This window comes from Pholis gunnellus, assembly GCF_910591455.1.
Source record: "Pholis gunnellus genome assembly, chromosome: 5".
NCBI lineage: Eukaryota > Metazoa > Chordata > Actinopteri > Perciformes > Pholidae > Pholis > Pholis gunnellus.
Genome location: NC_136531.1, coordinates 24,811,829 through 24,830,698, shown reverse-complemented (window position 1 = coordinate 24,830,698; position 18,870 = coordinate 24,811,829). Strand labels below are relative to the sequence as shown.

Sequence of the window (18,870 nt, the reverse complement as noted above, 5' to 3'; positions counted from 1 at the left end):
CTACACATACAAAGCAGACGGGACGTTCACATACCAAGTCTTTAAATTGCACCGTGACTCTTCTCGAGTTTATTTGGGTCAGACAAAATGGAAGTCAAGAAGAAGGTGCTTTCATAATGAATGCACACTTTTCAATACAGGCTCACTTCTAATTCAAATCTAATGTAAACTCCCTCAAAAGATAAGAGAAGGAAACCAAAGAGGAGATGAAACAGCCATTATAGAGGAAAATCACTGTGAATATTTCAAACACTTGTAGATGATTTCCCAGTCTTTTATTTGCTTCTTTATAAATTAAACAATACTGTTTCAATGTGTTGCATCCTTAGGTTTAATTCATGGACGTTTGCAAGAAACATAGGTAGCAGGTCATGTCTTTTTTTTCATATTTTCTAAAAGGAGGTATACAGTTAAATAAAAAAATTACAATCCACAAAAAATCCACAGTTGGCGCTAACATGTGGCATATGGTTTAAATAATTTTAGATAATTTTGATGTTTCATGTCTCTTTACTTTATTATAGAATTAAAAAGAAATTTGGATCCTCCACTAAAATAAAAATAATACAAAATAAAGGTATCAATTATCTTGTGTATATCAATACGATTGTGCATTAGTCAAATTTAATGTCTGAGTAAACATTTCAAAGAATCCAAATATGTATCTTCTAAATAGATTTGGCACATATATAAAATGCATTTATAATCTAGAGAAACGTATAAAGCGCTTTACCTACAGACCTACCTACGGTTTATTTCCTGGTCTGGTCTTATGAAATATTATCCTTTCTGGAGCAATAATAGAGAATATGTTATATGCACCACATATGGATTACTGACAACATGCACTCAACATTATTTACTGATTTCATACTCATAGATAAGAATAAACTGTTTGATTTTGACAAATCTGTAAAAAGCTTATTCAACTTCAAAACTCAGTTGTGTCATTTTATCTGTGGTAGTAAAAGTACACTTATTCATTTTACGCTGCGATTCTAAAGTTAATTTGCTGATCCAACCGCAAAATGAGATATTAGGATTTTAAGAAATGACGTGCAGCTTCAATATTAAAGCTTTAAGTGCTTTATTCTTCAAAGCAAAAGTTCTTAATGGAGTATTTCTGATGCCCCGTTTGAAATCCAACCACGAGACGTGCTGGGGGGTTAACTTCACAGACGGATCAGAAGAATCAAAGTTCTTTTCTTCGTCTCTTTCTGGATCACACCAAAGTAGAACTAGAAGTTCTCCTTTTTAAATATGGTGCGAGTTTCGGGGAGTCTCTTAGTTGGAGAAGAAGAACCACACGTATGTAAGAGGAATACAGCTTTGGGCCCCCGCTGAGTGTGAACAGTACACTAAGACGCATTATGTCAAAAGTAATCTCAGGTGCCCGCCAAGTCAAGGTCAAAGGTCAAAAGACCTTGCACTGGTTGATGCCGAACAGCCGTCGCCTGGCCCGTTTCCTGGCCTGGTTCAAGGCCGTCCGCACTGCATACTCAAACACCTGTTGCACGCCACGGTTGCCCAAAGACGAGCACTCCAGGTAGCCTTTGGCGCGGACGTCATGAGCCAGGCGTCTCCCCTCCGCCGCCGAGATGCAGCTGCCCCGGTGCGCCCCCGCCTCCCGCAGGTCCGTCTGCGTGGCCACGACCAGCACCGGCACCTTGGGCAGGTTCTCCCGGACCTCTGCGATCCACTTGTGCTGGACGCTCGCCAGCGAGTTAGGGTTGGCCACGGAGTAGCAGACGAGGACGACGTCGGCCTGCTGGTAGGACCTCGGGCGGATTTGTCGGAAGTTGTCGTTGCCCGCCGTGTCCCACAGCCCCAGGCTGATCTGAACTCCGTCCATGTACACCTCCACCCCCATGTTCTCGAACACCGTGGGCTTGTAGGTTTCCGGGAAGGTCTCTGAGGTGAAGCGGACCAGCAGCGCCGTCTTGCCCACGGCACTGTCCCCAACCAGGACACACTTCACCGCCATCTCCTCCACGTCGTTCATGGCCGCCTCCGACAGTCTCTGGCCTCTAGGTGGCTGTGGTCCCGTTGAAGAGGTCTCAGGGTTCACCGTGTAGTCAACAACGACCGATCACTCTGTGTGTGCTTCCGTGTTCAGGTAGTCGTTTTCACGGCAGGTAGTAACTCCATTCCTGGAGATTCCAGTGGTGACCTGACCTACAAGGTCTCTCTTTGCAAAGTCCCTAACTGTCTCTGATATGGACTAGGTATGTACAGTTAGCGGACGTCCAACGGTGAGCTTCACGCACGCCTCACGTAACTCCTTCGGTCTCCAGGCCCCCTCGTCTCGTCTAGCTGGTTCCGGGTCTCTGCAGCGCGGTCTGCTGTCTGTCCTCCGGCCGTCATTCTGTCCAAACGCATCGGACCTCTCAGAGATGAGGAGGGAAATCTACTGAGGAAGAGAGCACATGTCACCAACATGAAGTCTCTCCAGTCTCTCCTCATACAACATGCAGCTTAACGTCGATAGCCGCGCAGCGTGGCTCTTAATACGATCTGTATAACAAATAAGAAATATCTGTTGAACAGTCAACCGCCAGAGTACTGCAACTGGCAGATGACATCATTTTTTTATTTGTGTGACAGACATGTTTTATATTTACTGCAAAAAGGAAAACATTAGATGTTTGAAAAAGTACTGATCAAATACGGAAGTAACGGTTTTGTGCGTTTGGGTGTGCCCCAGAACGCACAGCTTGATCCCTAAGACTTGGACACAGGGGTCCATTAACAATATATCCATTACTGCTGTATTATCAAGCTCATACATATACAACCGGTCTGTCCCCTAATTATTACAAATGTGTGTCCCTCATAACCAGTCCACCATAAACGAACATCTGAGAAAGGAAGAGGATGTCTCTGTGTGTTACTGTATGATATAGCGATAATAGTTGCACATTTTCTGTTTTATTTTGATGAACAAAATCTGCTGTTGTTTTTTTATGACTTCTCTGTCACATTAAATGAACAGTTGGACAACTGTATTAAAAAGCAGCAGAAGTCACAACCTCAAAACCACCTGCCATGACACACAGATGGAAAGACCTCAGTGATGTTTTTTCCACAATTGAAGTTTCTAAATGTTCTCTCAAGAAAGTCACTCTGAGCTTTCTGTTAAATAATAAGGAATAAATAAAATAGTCATAAAACCCTCAGTGCAACCGATTCCACCGATTGACTTTTAACTCTTCTTACGTCATATAACATGCATTTCTTTAAGTTTTAATACAATAAAATATTACTTTACTCATTCACAATTATATTTTTGTTCTAATGAAGATCTCACTTGTTCATTTTAAAAGGTTTATTTTTTAAAATAAGTTCAGAGTTTTGCCATCATTATAGAGTTTTAATAAAATGTCCAAATAGAATAGAATAGAATAGAATAGAATGGACTAGTAACATCAGCAACACTGTGTTGCATCAAGACAAAGAACAAGATAATTACCTTTCTTGTCAGTCTTCTCGATCTTCAACGGGCGGATGCCGGCTGCCGCCTTCAAGGCCCAACAGAAAATGCAAAAAAACAAAAAGCCTTTAACCAGAAACGGTTCTTTATTAATAATTATCTCCCGAAGTAGATACCCTCAAACGCCATTTCCGAAGTCTGTATTACTTAAAACACAGAGATGAAATATTTTGGCACATGCCTGACGCTGAGTTTGGTAGTTAGCAGAGGAGAGAAGTGAGAAAGTACGACAGAGAAGAAAAGTAAAACACATCCGCTAGCTGAGAGTGAAGAGGTGGGACTCGTTTTCTCCTCGCCTCCCCCACAGCAGCTGTGGGTTTTTTCTGTTGTGCATTTGTAACATTTTATCAGGCATTTCACACAGCAGCAGAGCTCCCAGGTGGTTAAGATAAAATATATTTTTTAAAGATCACTTCCATGATCACAGTGGTAATGTTGGTACACAAAGAGCTCTGTATTCAAAAGTGGACCGCCTCCCACACGAGACACGATGCTCTGTATCTCTAACTCACTTGTTAAAAATGGGGGTTTGCCGATTTTACACAGGCGGCAACCTTCGGTTCTGCCGAGTGAAGCCAATGCCGAAGTGTCTTAAAACCTGCATTCTCTCTGCTGACCATCAGGGGGCGACTCCTTCGGTTTCAAAAAGAAGCCCGATTGTATAGAAGACTATGGGAAAATGACTACTGCTCACTTGATTTATTCTCTCAGTAAACATGAGTTTATGGTCTCAATCTCTCGTTTCAAGTCTTCTTCAATACAGCCTGATGTTCATTTAGTAAATGATGGCCCATAAAGTTGAGTATGCTTTGGGGCGGGCTTACTGTGATTGACAGAGCCGTATGCGGCGTCTCTACGTCACTCCTCCGCATTCCAAATATGTTAACTTCTGTTCATCGGCTGCAGAAAACACATGGCGACGGCCGTAATCCAAGATGGCGACGGCTGAATCTCCGAACTCGAGGCTTCAAAACATCAGTCCACAAACCAATGGGTGACGTCGCCATGACTACGTCGACTTCTTATATACACAGTCTATGGTTTAATGCAACGCAGCTGTTAAGGAGAACTAGCCTGCAGCAACTTCTGTTTTGTTGAGGGAGCTGCCCCCTCAAAATCTGACTCAAGTGATGTCACTTAAAAAAAGTGATGTCACTTGGGTCAGCGTCGGCTACAAGGTTGAAAATCAAACACAATCTGTTGGTGTGGAGTTGGAAAGAACTGAGTTCACCAGACCTCTGTGACCAGCTCCTCATGTCAGATTGAGGCTGGCAGGCTACATTAGCCGCTACTAGATTAACACCTCCCATCTCCTTCCAAATTATCAGCGGTCGAGTTGCACTGTGGGTAATGTAGGCACCAGGTTTTGACAAGGAAGAAGAATGTGTAAAAAAAAAAAAAAGATCTGTTTTGTTTTAAAGTTTTAAATGCAATGTTAAATCTGCGGGATACCGTTTCACATGTATTGCTCTCGTTTTTCTGCCATTAGCAACACTCCAAATATATTGTTAGTCAATGGTGAGGCTAATAAAACCCTTTGCATTTTATTTTACAAGTGAATAGCTGATGATATGCTACCATATAAATGAGTAAATGTCAGGCTGCGTAATAAACACATTCCTTTTGTTTTAAAATGTGTACTAATTCATGCTTTTAGCCTCCACTGCATCCCAGCCACATGGATCTAATCATCTCTATATCTACAGTTTTTCCCAGGGGCCCCCAAACCGCATTAGTCCAGTAAAAAAAAATCTGTTTAAGGGATTAAATATTTATGTCCCAGTGAGAGATCTTTGTTTTTAAATCTGGCTTTGTACTATTGTATAAATGTTGGGGAAGCTATGAAACAATAGTTGTCCTTTGTAGAACACGATCTCTTTGTATTGACTTGTAGAAAACCTCATTGTAAATCAGCATTTGAAAAAAGGCACCATGTGCGCGACATCACTCACAAACTGGCAGGTCTTTTGAAACACAGACTAATATAAAATTACTAAAACGGGTTTTCCATGTTTCGTAATGGTTGGTTTTGTTAAAACAGCTGTAACACAGGGTTATCTATTGACGTAAACATACACAGTTTTAAACTGTAAACAAATAGTAGTTTATTCCACAATACAATATTCTCTGTAAAACCTTTGAACAAATGAATAAAAAAAATACAATTTGTGTTCAAGAACATTATGTACACCAAGTAGAAATGTGTTAACATTGTCGTTGTGCCTTTGTGAAAAATATCACACAGAAGCTGTTTTAAACCTACAAAAATAGAGTAGAAACCTGAGGAATACAGGATTTGGCACAGTGGGTTAAAAAAAAGCCAGCCGGAAACAACCGACTGGCCTCGAAAGAGAAAACCTAGCAATGTGGAATCTTTTACCTGAGTTTGAATATCATTATATTTGTATTAAGTAAATGAACAGTTGCAGTATGTTGCTGAGGCGGCTGCTAAGAAAAGAAACCGATCGCTGCAGAACTCACAAGGGCCTTGTGTTCAACCTATAGATTGGCCTTTTGATCATCTGAAGAGTTTCAGGCTCACCTCCTGCTGAGAGAGACGCACTGTAACCCTACAAGAGAAGACAAACACCTCTCCTCCTACTCAGCATTTGGTTTAGAAATAAGTTGCATTAAATTAAGTATTAGCATCAAGTAAAATGCATAAAATAGGTTTCAAAAACAGATGCTGCATCACTTAAATCCAGAGATTAAAAAACCTCCAAGCAGACAGCATGCAATCATTCAAAGTTTCCTAAAATCCTCACATTATGTCTCAAACATGACTCCGCGTCGGTGAATGTAAGAAGATTAAACAACGTCTTGTTTCAACGCAAAGCCTTCAAAACACGGGTGTTTATCAAACTCTTTAAAACGAATGTAGATAAAGAAAATATGATGCGCTATAAAACCTTTTTTAAAATACATTCTAGCTTCACAGCTACATAAAAATACCTTATTTGTGTTCCGTGCCTACAGAGTTATCTTTCATAAACACAATAGAAAAATGATTCTCGTTAGGATCTAAATTAAAAATATGATTTTAACTCAAATGCACCTCAATTTAAAAGATTAGATTATATGACTGATGGGGAAAGAAAAGAGACAGGATGAGTGTGTACCATACTGTATATACTGTAGTAGAGAGAGCGAGAGAGACAGGGTGTGTGTGTGTGGTCCTCCATAGTAGCTTTAGCTTGAATCCAGTAACCAGGTTCTTCTCACTTCAAAGAGACCAACACGAGACCTGGCTTTGGCTCAGTGAACCTGAGAGATGAAGAGATAGGAGAAAAGGTGGGTGACAATGGCATGTTGTGCATGAGCGTGTGTGTGTGTGTGTGTGTGTTTGTGTGTGTGTGTGTGTGTATACCTGTAGTGTTTGTTGGTGAGGTAGTCTCTAACGGCGGGGCGGATGCGGGCCACGCCCCCCTGGCTGTGGTTCCCTCTTCCTGTGATGACAGAGAGCTGAGGTCGACATCGACCCTGCTCACACTCTACACAGGAATGGGCCAGAGACGAACAAAACACCAGCACAGAATACAGTTCAGTTCACGTGTTCCAGAGATGGGCAGAAATACATCAAAATGTATTTTGATACAAAATACAAAATACCCCCAAATAAATGAATTACAACAAAATACAAAATACTGGTGCCAGAAAATGTAACAAAATACATGTATTTTGTATTTAAAATATAGGAAATACTTTTTTCTGGATTTTCCGTTTTCTCACAATTTGGTATATATATGGTTTATATAATGTACACAAAGCTCTGGTGAACCCCACACAAAGGAAGAACAGTCGCAGAATGTCAGTGTAACTAAGCAAAGCTATTGAAAGACAACAACTTGATTGATTATGTATATATATATATATATTTGTATTAATGGGACTTAACAGCCCATAAACTTTGGCTTTGTATCAACAAGAAAATATTCATCACATATGACATACAAGCTCCCAATCTCCCTCTTCCTATAGCTAGCTACTCGACTGATAAGCTAACTTGCTAAACACTGGCTATGCACTAGCCTAGACAGCATGCTAGCGTCATTAGCATGTTAGCATCGATCGCTAGCATGTTAGCATCGATCGCTAGCTTGATATTATAACCATCACTATGTATATACGTAGCCAGACCCAGACATAACGTATACATCAAGCTAGTTGACATCTGTCACACTCAGATACAATATTTAACTTGACAGACAATCCGTTGAACTTGAAGATCTGAAGACTGAACTCGTGAACTGTTTTTTGATTCATGGAGAAAGTATTTTGAGTATTTTAAATACAAAATTACTCCAATCTAAAGTATTTTGTTACAAATTACATTTGATTTTTAATCGGCCCTATCAAATATAAATTACAAAATACTCAAAAGTAATTGAAATACGTATTTCAAATACAAGTAATAGAAATACTGCCCATCTCTGACGTGTTCGATGTTCTGATCCATGTAACAGAACCGGCCCATTACCTGCAATCATTTCTAAATCAATTCTTGACCCAAACTGTTTAAACAAGATTCACAGTAGGACCCTTACCCATAATCCAACAGGATTTTTTCAATGCTCTGTATGGGTGACTGTAATTTCTTTACACAGCTCTGCCCAAATTATAATGAAGCGTATACACCAGAAGTGAAGTCAATGCTGAAGTGTCTAAAACCTGCATCCTCTCTACTGACCATCAGGAGGCGACTCCTCCGGTTGCAAAAAGAAGTGTGGTTGTATAGAAGTCTATGAGAAAATGACTTTAGGGCGACAGACGAAAACCAAGATGACCTTTATGGCAATTTCTGTTTTATTCACACTTCAATCATCCGGCCCATCAAAACAATGAGGAAATGTGGCGTCAAAACACAAGGGTGGGCTGTCTTTGAATCCTGATTTGGTGTTTAGTAACACAGCTGATAGTAACGGAGTGTATATACAGTACGGCGTACTATTCCTTACCTGTGGTTTTATCCTGTAAGACCTGGGCCAGATGCTCCAGGGCCTCATCCACATGCAGCCCATGGAGGTCCAGGATGTTGCTGGGCAGCAGCGATGAGTTGACCTGCTCAAAGATCTGGACCGCTGCACGGTGATTGGCCTCACGCATCCGCTGGCCATGAAGGTGTCCCTACAAAAGAGGTGATGCAAATTCCTTTACTGTGAGCGTAGACTCATTTATTATTAAAAGTAGAGCTGAACCTTCAAAATAAAACAAATACGAGGAAAGCTCGTTGATAAAGTTTAGAGCTGAAACAGTATATTTCCCCCCTGTCCACAAAGTCATTAGATAAAAATCAGAAAAACAGGGGTTCACAGGTGAAATGAATACATAAAAGACATTCAGCTTCTCACCTGCTCTGCGTAAAATGAGGCCACTTCTTTGCGTCCTTGCTTGTAGGCCTCGGCAGCCTTTGAGAAACACTCGAGCTGTCGGCCCCTCTGTTGTGTGGCCTCGGCCCTGAAGTCCTCATACTCTGGGTCCTCTGTGTCCTGATAGTTGGGTACGGCTAACTCCGGGGGCTTCTGCCTCTGACAAATTCAAAAAAAGGGGAGAGAGTGAACCGGACAGGGAAATAAGGGTTGAAAAAGTCACCAGTAACTTAAATATTGTGATACGGTCTATTGTAGATGCACAGTTTGAGACGCGAATGAAGCCACAGGAGTTCTTGTTACTGTGTGAAAATGAAAAAATCTGTCCCTGTTGGTCACAGTTTCATCCTAGTTATCTAGAACTGAGTGAGACTGCAGTGTTTCCACTCTGATGTTTGTTTCAGCAGCAGGGGGAAAGGGTTTTGTTCACAGCTGGGGGTTTGCGCTGGCTGAATTCCAATTGCTACAACCGCTAAATCAAAGCCCGTCTCCGCCGGAGCTGCCGCCTGCTCTCCTTTATTGCTTTAGACGTCGCTCACACTGAGACACATTGCTAAAAACGTGTTGCACGTTAAACTATTGTCTTCCTATGGTACGGCTAACTTTTCAGCACCAGGCGCGGAGTCGACACCACTCATAGATGTCACATTTGGCCCAGGAAGCCAATCAAATCAAGCAAGAGGCAGGCTTTACTACTTTACCACTCCCTTCCTGTTTCGATGCTGGTAGATGTGGTAGGGCTAGCTAGCTAGCTAGCTAGCTGTTGGGTTGTGAGAGAGCTACGGAGTGTGCGAGAGGAAAGGGGGAATTCAATTCTCATTTTGCGACAATTTCATTTAGGCTGCGGTTGAGCGAGCGCATTATCCAATTTCTGTTATTCACACATGATCGGTTGTACACGCTGCCCCGCTCCACAGCCCTGGACCTGCTTTGCCGAGGCCTTTTTGAAGCTGCAGCGATGCGTCTCAGTGTGATCGACCCCACAAAATTGCCTGTATGGTAATAATGAATCAATGACTCCATACTCAACAACTAAAGATGACAAATAAATGCTTAAAAAGATATGGTGAGGAAAACAAATACAAATACAGAGGGTCATGCACCAGACACCATAGTATACGTTCTAAAGATGTGAAACTGATTTGTTAGTACATACCTTCTCCCTCTCCTTGCTGGCTGCTCTGAGGTGGTCGGAGCGCGGAGCCTCTGGGGCGACCACTGTCTTGACGGGCTCCTCCTCCAGCAGAGAGCGGAGAAACAGCTCTGTGTGGGTGAGGCTGTAGCTACGCAGAGGTAAACACGTATACAAGTCTGTCAGGAGTATGGAGCGGTGCTTCAACACATCAGATACATAGGTTTTTGCTTGCTATAGGAAATTAAAAGAAAGCATGTTTGTTATTGTCAATTTTAAGATGGTGTCTCTGTCAAACCAAATCAAATGAAGTTTTCAGTTTTCTCACTTGTGGTCTCTGAAGATGTCCTGGAGGAAATGCCTGTCGATGGTGGGGAAGAGGGAGAACAGCTGGTTCTCATTCAACAGGGCGGCTCCATCGCGCTGGTCCAGGTCTGCACGACTGTGTCTGGTCTGAGAGACAGGAGGGTTTGTAAAGGGGGTCAGGATGTGTGGTGCGCAGAGAGGAACAAACTAGGATATGTATGGATACCTGTGTACGTGTTACTTTTTCCACGTTCTCCTGCAAAGCCTGCTCCTCTTTGATGATATTTCTGAGAGACACGTGGGGGTGTGACGCGTTCCAGTGGTCCATGAACGGCATCTGACCGCGGGCCTCTGGTTGGTTGACCAGTGACGCGTGACCGGGCTGTGTCCGGTCTCGCGATCCAGGTCGGGCCACCTGTGACTCACCCCAGTGTGCTGAACCTACACATTCAAAAAGGGTTGTGGGACTAAATGTTATGTCTGAAAAAAATATTGTTCTTTAAATTGACTGGGACAATACGAGGGAACACTGTACACACAGATGTAATGTGGATATGATCTTTCTGCAACTTAATTACAGCCTCCATTACTGGCTAGGCTTTTTACTTCAGAGTGAAACAACCCAACAAGCACATGGATGAAGCACATTCAGGGTTAAACAACGGAACCGAGAAAACAAACATTTTACATGGAAGTGTCGGAGTGTGTATATGCAACGCCGTATTGATCATATGCTGAGCAAAAGGTATGCTGCCATTACCATTAAATGATACTCCATGGATTTTAAAAGGAACAGTGTGTAGCATTTAGGGGGATCTATCAGCAGAAATGAAATATCATATGAAGAAGTATGTTTTCCTTCGAGTGTAATCACCTGACAATAGGAATCGCTGCGTCTTTGTTAGCTTAGAAAGAGTCATCTATATCTCTTCATGGAGCTGGTGCCATGTTTCTACAGTAGCCCAGAGCGGACAAACCAAACGTTGACCACTGTGGTTCTCCTACACGCTCGGCAGAGGGAGAAGTTTCAGTTGGATGCTATTTGGAACCTTGCCGCTAGATGCCGCCAAATCTTACACACTGCACCTTTAAGTTTGTGTCTAACTGTGTGTGTGTGAGGACTTACTTTCTTGAAGGAAGTGAAAGGAAAGAGTTGCTTGTCTCTGCTTTTCCTGTAAAACAGCATTCCCAGGCAAATGAACAACCGGAGACCCACTCACAGTAAATCCTGGTAGTATCGGGGTAGATTTATAATTGCATGGAAGTATCACAGACATTGATTCTAGTCGCTTTGAAGAGCTCACCTGAATGGTTTCCTTCCACTTCTGGTGGAGCAGTTTGGCCAGGTTCAGGTCCATCTGCACTGCATATTCATCAGTGGAGCATGCACCTGAATATTGTGGACGGGAGAGGTTATTTTCAGTGTTCACAAAACTACTTCCATTATTTTTGGTACTGAAGGTTTGAGGCCTGCGTCGTCGTCCGAGTATTAAATGCGTATTAAATATTCTTCAGTTCCTGTGTGTTGGTTACCTGGGTCTGCTCCGACGGGACCGAACAGTTCAATTAGCTGCAGCGCCACTTCAGTGGGTAGTTTCAGCTCCACGCTCTGGATGTCCAGGTGTCTGCTCCCTCTCTCCTCCGCATGCCTCCTTCCGGTCCTCTCCTCCTCCTCTCTCTCCATCTCGTACAGCAGCAGCCGGTGGACCTCGTCCATGCTGGCGATCTCCTCCTCCATCTCAACTCTGTACTCTTCAACTATCACTCCATCATCTAAGCTTCCACCCCAAGCAATGCATTCTGGGTGAGCTTCTGATGTCGCTTTGTGCTCACCGCCTTTCTCTCCTTTGCTTGCTGCATGAGGCACACTTGGATCCCCTTGAGATGTTTTTGTATCAGGACGATCTGTGTTTCTAACTGGAACAGCTGCACCTCCAAAACGTTGCGCATCGGTATTATCGGCGCTCTCGTATGACTCACTAACTGCAGACTCCTCCTCAAACCCAGCTGGCTCTCCCTGTGCCCAACCTTCAGGGAAATGCTCAACTAGCACATTAGGACGTAACCTGGTCCCTTCAGGTTTTCCTGAAGCGCCACACAGACCGGATGTGTTCCGCTCATCTCCACCCTGAGCACCATCCTCCTCCTCCCCATCGTCCTCTCTGAAGAACCTCTCGCCGGAGTCCAGCAGCAGGTTGGTCGTCCACTCGAGATCCTGGTGGCATTTGTCATGCAGATCTTCCAGCGTATCAAAACTAACCAGTTTGAAGTGGCGGCTGAGGATGCGCAGGCTCTCCAGGCGGTCTTGAGTCGCCCCGAGCTCCTTCTCCTCCACCTGCGTGCCCTTCTCGTGCGCCACGTGGTAGGGCACCTCTCTGTGGGTGGACGGGTGCACTGCGACCGCAGCGGAGACGGCAGACGACAGCTCCGGCACAAAGCGAGAGGAGTCGCCGGACAGCACTGTGACGCCGCTGGGGTGGCCGCACGCTGCGGCGGCTGCGTTGTCTCGCCGATTGAGACGCCAGAGAAGGGCAAAGTCTTGAGGATCCGTCTGGGTGGAGCTGCCTGGGATTGCCGGGGGAAGCGGTGACTGAGGCTGCGGGCGTGCGTCAGATCTGGACAGGTCAAGGTTGGGTTTAAGGCAACAGTCAGGTTCCACATCGGTGTTGGTGCTATTCTGAATGCTGTTCCCGCTTTGGGCTGAGCTATTGGGTGTTTCGAGAGTACTCTGTGAGGGAGCGGGGCAATTTTGAGTGAAGGTGAGTGCCAGTTTGCACTGTTTCCCCGATCTACGACCCTGACGCTGCTTTCTCTCCTGACTGCCTCCACTGAAAGCACTGCTTTCGGCCTCCACGGAGCCCTCCCACGCAGGACTCTCACTCGCCTCGCTGATATGACTCCCATCAGCTTTAGTCGCTCTGCCATCCTCGGTCCTGTCTGTATCAGTATGACCAGCGGCCGGCCCTGCGCCAACATCACCTTCGACATTGTGGCTTACCACTCCATCATGGCACACATCTGCCGCCACAGTTTCGGAGATGACTAGTGAATCAGCATCGAGAGGCGGGTTTGGATTCGTTGGGTCGGTTGATTTCAAATCCACGGATTTGCTGACGATCTCCAACACGTTATCCTTTCCTCCTGTGGTGCGTCGGGCTTCCTTTTCCCTTGCAATTCCCTCCCAACCATCAAGTCTCGATTCTCTGACCTTACAAGAGTCAGCCGCCTTCCAGTCCAACACACAGTCGGGTAACTCACCTCTGGTGCTGTTAACCGCCGCCTCCTCTTCTTCTTTCTCCAGTTCCTCCCCAGAGCTCTGGGAAAGCAAGGACAAATGGGAAGAGCCCGTCCGAATGTCGGCTGCTCCCGTCTGAATGAGATCAAGAAGCTTCTGAAACTCCGTCACATCGGGTCCCGGCTGCACCTTCGCTATATTTTTGTCAGCATCAGGACGCACGGCTTCATCTTCCTTCCCGTTTCCGTCTTTATGCCCTTCTCTTTTCCTCACCCGTTGCTGCTCGAGGGACCCTCCACAAGGCCAATCTCCTGCAAAATCCAACATCTGAAGCCTTCCCTTCTCTCCCCCATCCCTTGCCGTCTCACTCCCTTCTGCCTCCTTCGCCTCGCCGTCTGATTGGTTAGTGTCTTTCACCAGATCTGCGGGCTCCGACCTGTCGAAACCAGACCTCCTGCTCGGTCTTTCTCTCCGCACTCTTTGCGCAATGGATTCAGAGAAAGCAACGGGCATATCACCCCCGCGAGGATCTTCGCTCATCACCGATTCCACAATACAGTCTGGAATTCTCTGATCTCCTATTGGACGGTTCAGCTCTAACTGGGCATCTAACTCAGAATCTAATTCGCCCAAATCCATGTCGTCGACCCCGTCGGACATTGCAGGGTTTTCCATAAGAGTTCCGGTGGGTTGGAAATTGAGGGACTCCGTGGATTTGTGGGTGCCTTCTTCCAGCTTTCCCATTTCACGACCAATAGACGACACGTCAGGGAGAGAGGAACACAGATGAGGGTGGGATTTCTTAAATCCCTCAGCCAATCCGGGCGGCCCAACAAGGTCAGGGCAAGGTGTTTTAGAAGTCACCAGCCTGAAGAAAACAAGAGAGAGAGTATGGTAAAATAACTGATGGGAGCACAACGGACCAATGGTGATCGATGATTCATGTGTATTAGATGAGCATGATATTTATTTATTATTTTCATTTATTTTAACCCACAATGTCTTTTTTTTTTATATATATATATATATATATATATATATATTAATTATTTAAAAAAAATGTCATTTAGCCAACAGAGTGATAGAGAGCCATCTGCAGTAGAAAGAAATGTAACACAGAGTATATTCCAAATTAACTACGACTTTGAAAAACGTACAGGTATATTCTTGCAGTAAAAAGCAAATAATGATATTATTGGCATTAATAACTTCATAAGTTCTCAATAATGATCTGAATCTTGTGCATGCCGAGTTGACGGTCGGTCAAAAGTGTATTTTACATTAGTTCCTAACCTTTCGTGTTGTGGTGTTTTTACACTATTCCACATTGACAAAGTCTTGAAATATCATACAGAAAGTAATCCCAGGAAAATTCTAAAATCTACTGTTTGAATTACTTGACTTTGAGAATCTTTACATCTTACTAGTTATTAATTTATTACATGCTTCTCCAGGTAATGCGATTCACGACTGGGTCTTCTTTATGCACACACAATGTGATGCCCTAAACATGGACTGCACATAAGTAGAGGGCGTAGTCATCGTGACAACACCCATTGGTTTGTGAACTGACGTTTTTGAAACCTTGAGTTCGCCATTTCGTCCGTCGCCATCTTGGTTTTGGGCTGTCGCCATCTTGTTTTCTTGCAACCAGAAGTGACTCGAGAGCGTGGAGCTAAATACAATCAAACGCTGAAAAAGACATTCATCGGTGAAACTCACTGCGAGCGGTTGTTCTCCAGAAGGAGGCGCTGTTTCATCTCAGGCATCCGTGAACCCATGATGGACTGGACCGTGACGAAGCGCTCGTAGTTATCGAGCATGCGTCGGATTCTTTCCACCGGCACACTGTGTGTGGTACGTCTGAGTATGCATATGGAGACAAACACTATTAAATAGTCTCCAACAGCTCTTTGTCTGCAAAAAAAAAACAACTGAGACATTCTACGTTAAAAACAGATGCTACTATGATTTCACTCTCACCTCTCCAGTTCTCTGGGCTTGTTCTTCCACCAAGTGTCCGGCTCTCGGAACAGCACCTTGTATCCATGTTTCAGTGCCTAGAACAGTTTATAACATCGTCATGTGTACAATGTCCACAAATATATTTAGAAACAAAATGCTTCTGCCACTGTTAATACATAAAGAGGTACAAGGCATGAGTGTAATTCAACTGGCATCTGCAGCTGAAGTGGGTCTGGACGCGGCCTAACCCGTTTAAGGGGTCATGTATTCCATGTCATCCTCTCCAGAGAAAGCGGTGACATCCAAGTTTCCATGCTTCATGTATACGGAGCAAGCGGACTGACCTGAGCCACGTATGGTTTCATCTCCCAGCCCTGCATGTTGGTATTGTCAATGATGATGGGGTTAGCAGCCCTGGCAAACGCCTCCTTGGCTATGGAATAAAGTTGGCACGAGAGAAACAAAACGCTTGAAAGGGAAACAATGGCAATCAATTACACTGAGGAAAAATCTTTAAAAGTGTCGCAAACGACTTTTGACTTGCTGCTGCTGCATCATTTCTTATCAGAACTGTGTGTGTGTGTGTGTGTGTGTGTGTGTGTGGGTGTGTGTGTGTGTGTGTGTGTATTGCTTACCTTGCTTGTGGTTCCACTCATGGGCCTCCCCTAGAGCAGCAGGGTCATACTGATAAACTCCGTGGTGAGTGAAGTAATCGTCCGTGCTCAGTCTAACTCCACCTGGGTTTTGCTCTAAGAAGGCTCTGCAGACAAACAGACACCCATCACACAGACACAGACACACACACAGACACACACACAGACACACACACAGACTTCAAAATCACTCCAAAAAGCTAACTCCTCAAGCCAACCAAACAAGAGGGAACCTTTTATATATATATATATATATATATATATATATCTATATATATATATATAGATATATATAGAGAGAGAGAGAGAAAAGGGTGTGTCTGTGATTTATTTTCTTGTTAAAAACAAAAAAGTATCTCAACATTCTTACCTTGCCAAGGTTGACTTGCCAGATCCTGGAGCACCACGTAGCAGCACGAGGACCTTCCCTTCCAAACGAAGCCTGCTGTGCTGGGCAGGAGGATGTGGGGCGGCGGACAGGGCCCAGGACTTTGGAATGGTAGCAGCAGGTCTGAGAGGTGCTCGGTTGACAGGGCCCAGACTCGGCCAGGGAGAGGCATGCCTGGGTTGGCAGGCCCAGATGGACGGCGACTGAGCCACGGGGGTAATGAAGACCGGCCCCTGGTTTCCGTGGACGCGGGGAGGAAACATGTTGCATGCCTGCATGTTCCAGGGCAAAGACATGTAGCCAAGCGGTTCCTGATTCAACGAGTCTGCTTTGGATCTCGCTCCGCCGACCATCGCTTCAGAGGGCACGACCCCGGTCTCGTCTGAGAGAGCATGTGACGGGTCTTGCAGCTTTTTATACACCTGGAAGGCCGAGGGACGCCCCGAGGTCCCCAGGTCCAGAGCAGGCTTCGGCTTGCCTTCAGACGTCTCGGTCATCAGATGTGTGAAATCCACCACCGACTGCTGCTGCTCAACGATTTCGTCTTCCCAAACGCTCCGTTCAAGCGGAGAGGAAGTTCCGGAGAAATGCCCAACCAGGCCTCCAGAGGGCCCTCTAGGTCCAGTTTGCAGGCTGGCCTGAAGCAGCTCAGGGAGGACCTGCTGCTGGAACGGTGGCAGAGGGAGAGAGGAGAGGGACGCACCAACGGATAAATACTGGCTGCTGCGGCGCTCTTCCTCGACGCCTCGCCGTGCAGTTAGTGCCTGTAGCTCCTGGTCAAGGAGCAGGTCCAGCTCTTCGGTCAGGAGGCTGGTGGGTAGAGGAGAAGAGGGGGGCAGCTGGGATGGTCTGGAGGAGTCTAGTCCAGGCCCAAAAGAGTGGCACGGGCTGAGCAGGGCCGCGGCAGTGCGCTCGAAGCCGGAGACATGGGAAGGTGCGGGGGCTGCGACCTCAGCCGCCACAGACAGCTCCAAGAGGGAGTCCATCGCATTGTCAACTAGAAAGAAACCACGAGAACCACCAAGAATAAAAGGAAAAGAGTGGGTCAATTTCCAATGTTTCAATACATTAAAGTGGAAGGAGAGAAAAAATAAAGCTTTTTATTAGTAATAATAGTAAGCTGCACCAGCTTTACCACAGCAATGCTATCAGCACCACAAACCAACAATGAATGAAAATGGACCACAATGTCATACACACCATTACAGTGACAAGAATAACAACAACACAGTTGGTGGTAAGGACACTTGCATTCTGGGTAATCCCTGTCACTGTGACACATACTGGTGCTAAGTAGGTAGACACAACACATAACACCATCTATCTTTCTATATATATATAGAAAGATAGATACACACACACACACACACACACACACACACACACACACACACACACACACACACACACACACACACAGGTGGACGGGTGTGCGGGTTAGTGAACCAATACCGCTGATACTGTCAATAATACACAAGGGACCTCCATGATACAGTGATATCCTGTAGTAAAATGTTGCCAGAAATACCCAGCTAGCAAGCTACACTAAATAGCATTCCCACGAGTCTCACTCACACACACACACACACACACACACACACACACACAACAGGTTGGACAAGTGTCCTCTGTGTTTAGTGCTAACGTCACCTTTAAAATCACACTCGGACAGCACGATGTATATAACTTCGGGGTCCAGGTGAGAGAACATCTCCTGCATGCTTTTGACGATTTTCTCCTTGACGGAGCTGGGGAGCGAGGTGCTGGATGGAAAGTTGTTCGCCATGGCACCGTCAAATCCCGCCGGTGGAGGGTAACCCCTGTTGTGGCCCAGGCTTCCCCGCTCTGGCGACCCACCGGGAGCTCTGCCCGGACTCTGGCCGTTCTTCTTTCTACGGGGCATTCCGTGATCGGTCTGTAAGCTGCCGGTTGCTCTCATTAGCGGCTACACGGAGCTAACTAAGTAGCTGAGCGCTACATACTGGGTGGCCCGGAGCTGAAAACATGCTCTTGTAGTGTCGGTTAGAGTAACCAAAGTACAACAACTCAAGGCTGCGATATGTGACAGCACTCCAAGCGGTGGAAATCGTAGACTGTCAGTGTGTAAACGCATCAGAAAGTGCGAATCGTACTACCAAGTTCGCCAGAGAGGTCAACACCGGAAATAAAGACGGTGACATCAAAATAAAAGTTTGCCCTTTTACATGGTCCCTGTTGAGATTTGAAATTGGCCTTTCTGATTCTGATACTATATAATGCATATATAATGAGAAAAATAAAATATTGTCAAAAGTACTCATGCAGCCCTGTCATTGTAAACTGTTTGTTGCACATG

The 18,870-nt window shown here is 45.1% G+C and overlaps 2 protein-coding genes across 3 annotated transcripts; both read right to left on the bottom strand.

Annotated features, from left to right (window-relative positions):
• Positions 1 to 273: 273 nt before the first annotated feature.
• rhoh (ras homolog family member H) lies at positions 274 to 2,286 on the bottom strand. Its single transcript, XM_079159571.1, has one exon. It carries the CDS (start codon positions 2,000 to 2,002, stop codon positions 1,415 to 1,417), a length of 588 nt encoding a protein of 195 aa, XP_079015697.1. The 5' UTR covers positions 2,003 to 2,286; the 3' UTR covers positions 274 to 1,414.
• Positions 2,287 to 5,604: 3,318 nt separating this feature from the next.
• On the bottom strand, positions 5,605 to 18,556 carry n4bp2 (NEDD4 binding protein 2). 2 transcript variants are annotated; one of them, XM_079158863.1, is made up of 16 exons: positions 18,186 to 18,556; positions 16,518 to 17,532; positions 16,130 to 16,254; positions 15,839 to 15,927; positions 15,513 to 15,589; positions 15,252 to 15,392; positions 11,828 to 14,397; positions 11,599 to 11,684; positions 11,421 to 11,466; positions 10,521 to 10,735; positions 10,317 to 10,441; positions 10,013 to 10,139; positions 8,839 to 9,015; positions 8,446 to 8,614; positions 6,858 to 6,981; positions 5,605 to 6,754 (listed from the first exon to the last, which is right to left on the bottom strand). In XM_079158863.1, the coding sequence occupies exons 1-16, from the start codon at positions 18,472 to 18,474 to the stop codon at positions 6,709 to 6,711; spliced, it is 5,421 nt and encodes a 1,806-aa protein (XP_079014989.1). In that variant the 5' UTR covers positions 18,475 to 18,556; the 3' UTR covers positions 5,605 to 6,708. The 2 variants fall into 2 exon arrangements, with proteins under 2 accessions (XP_079014989.1, XP_079014990.1); XM_079158864.1 differs by having other exon boundaries at positions 10,536 to 10,735.
• Between the last annotated feature and the right edge of the window lie 314 nt (positions 18,557 to 18,870).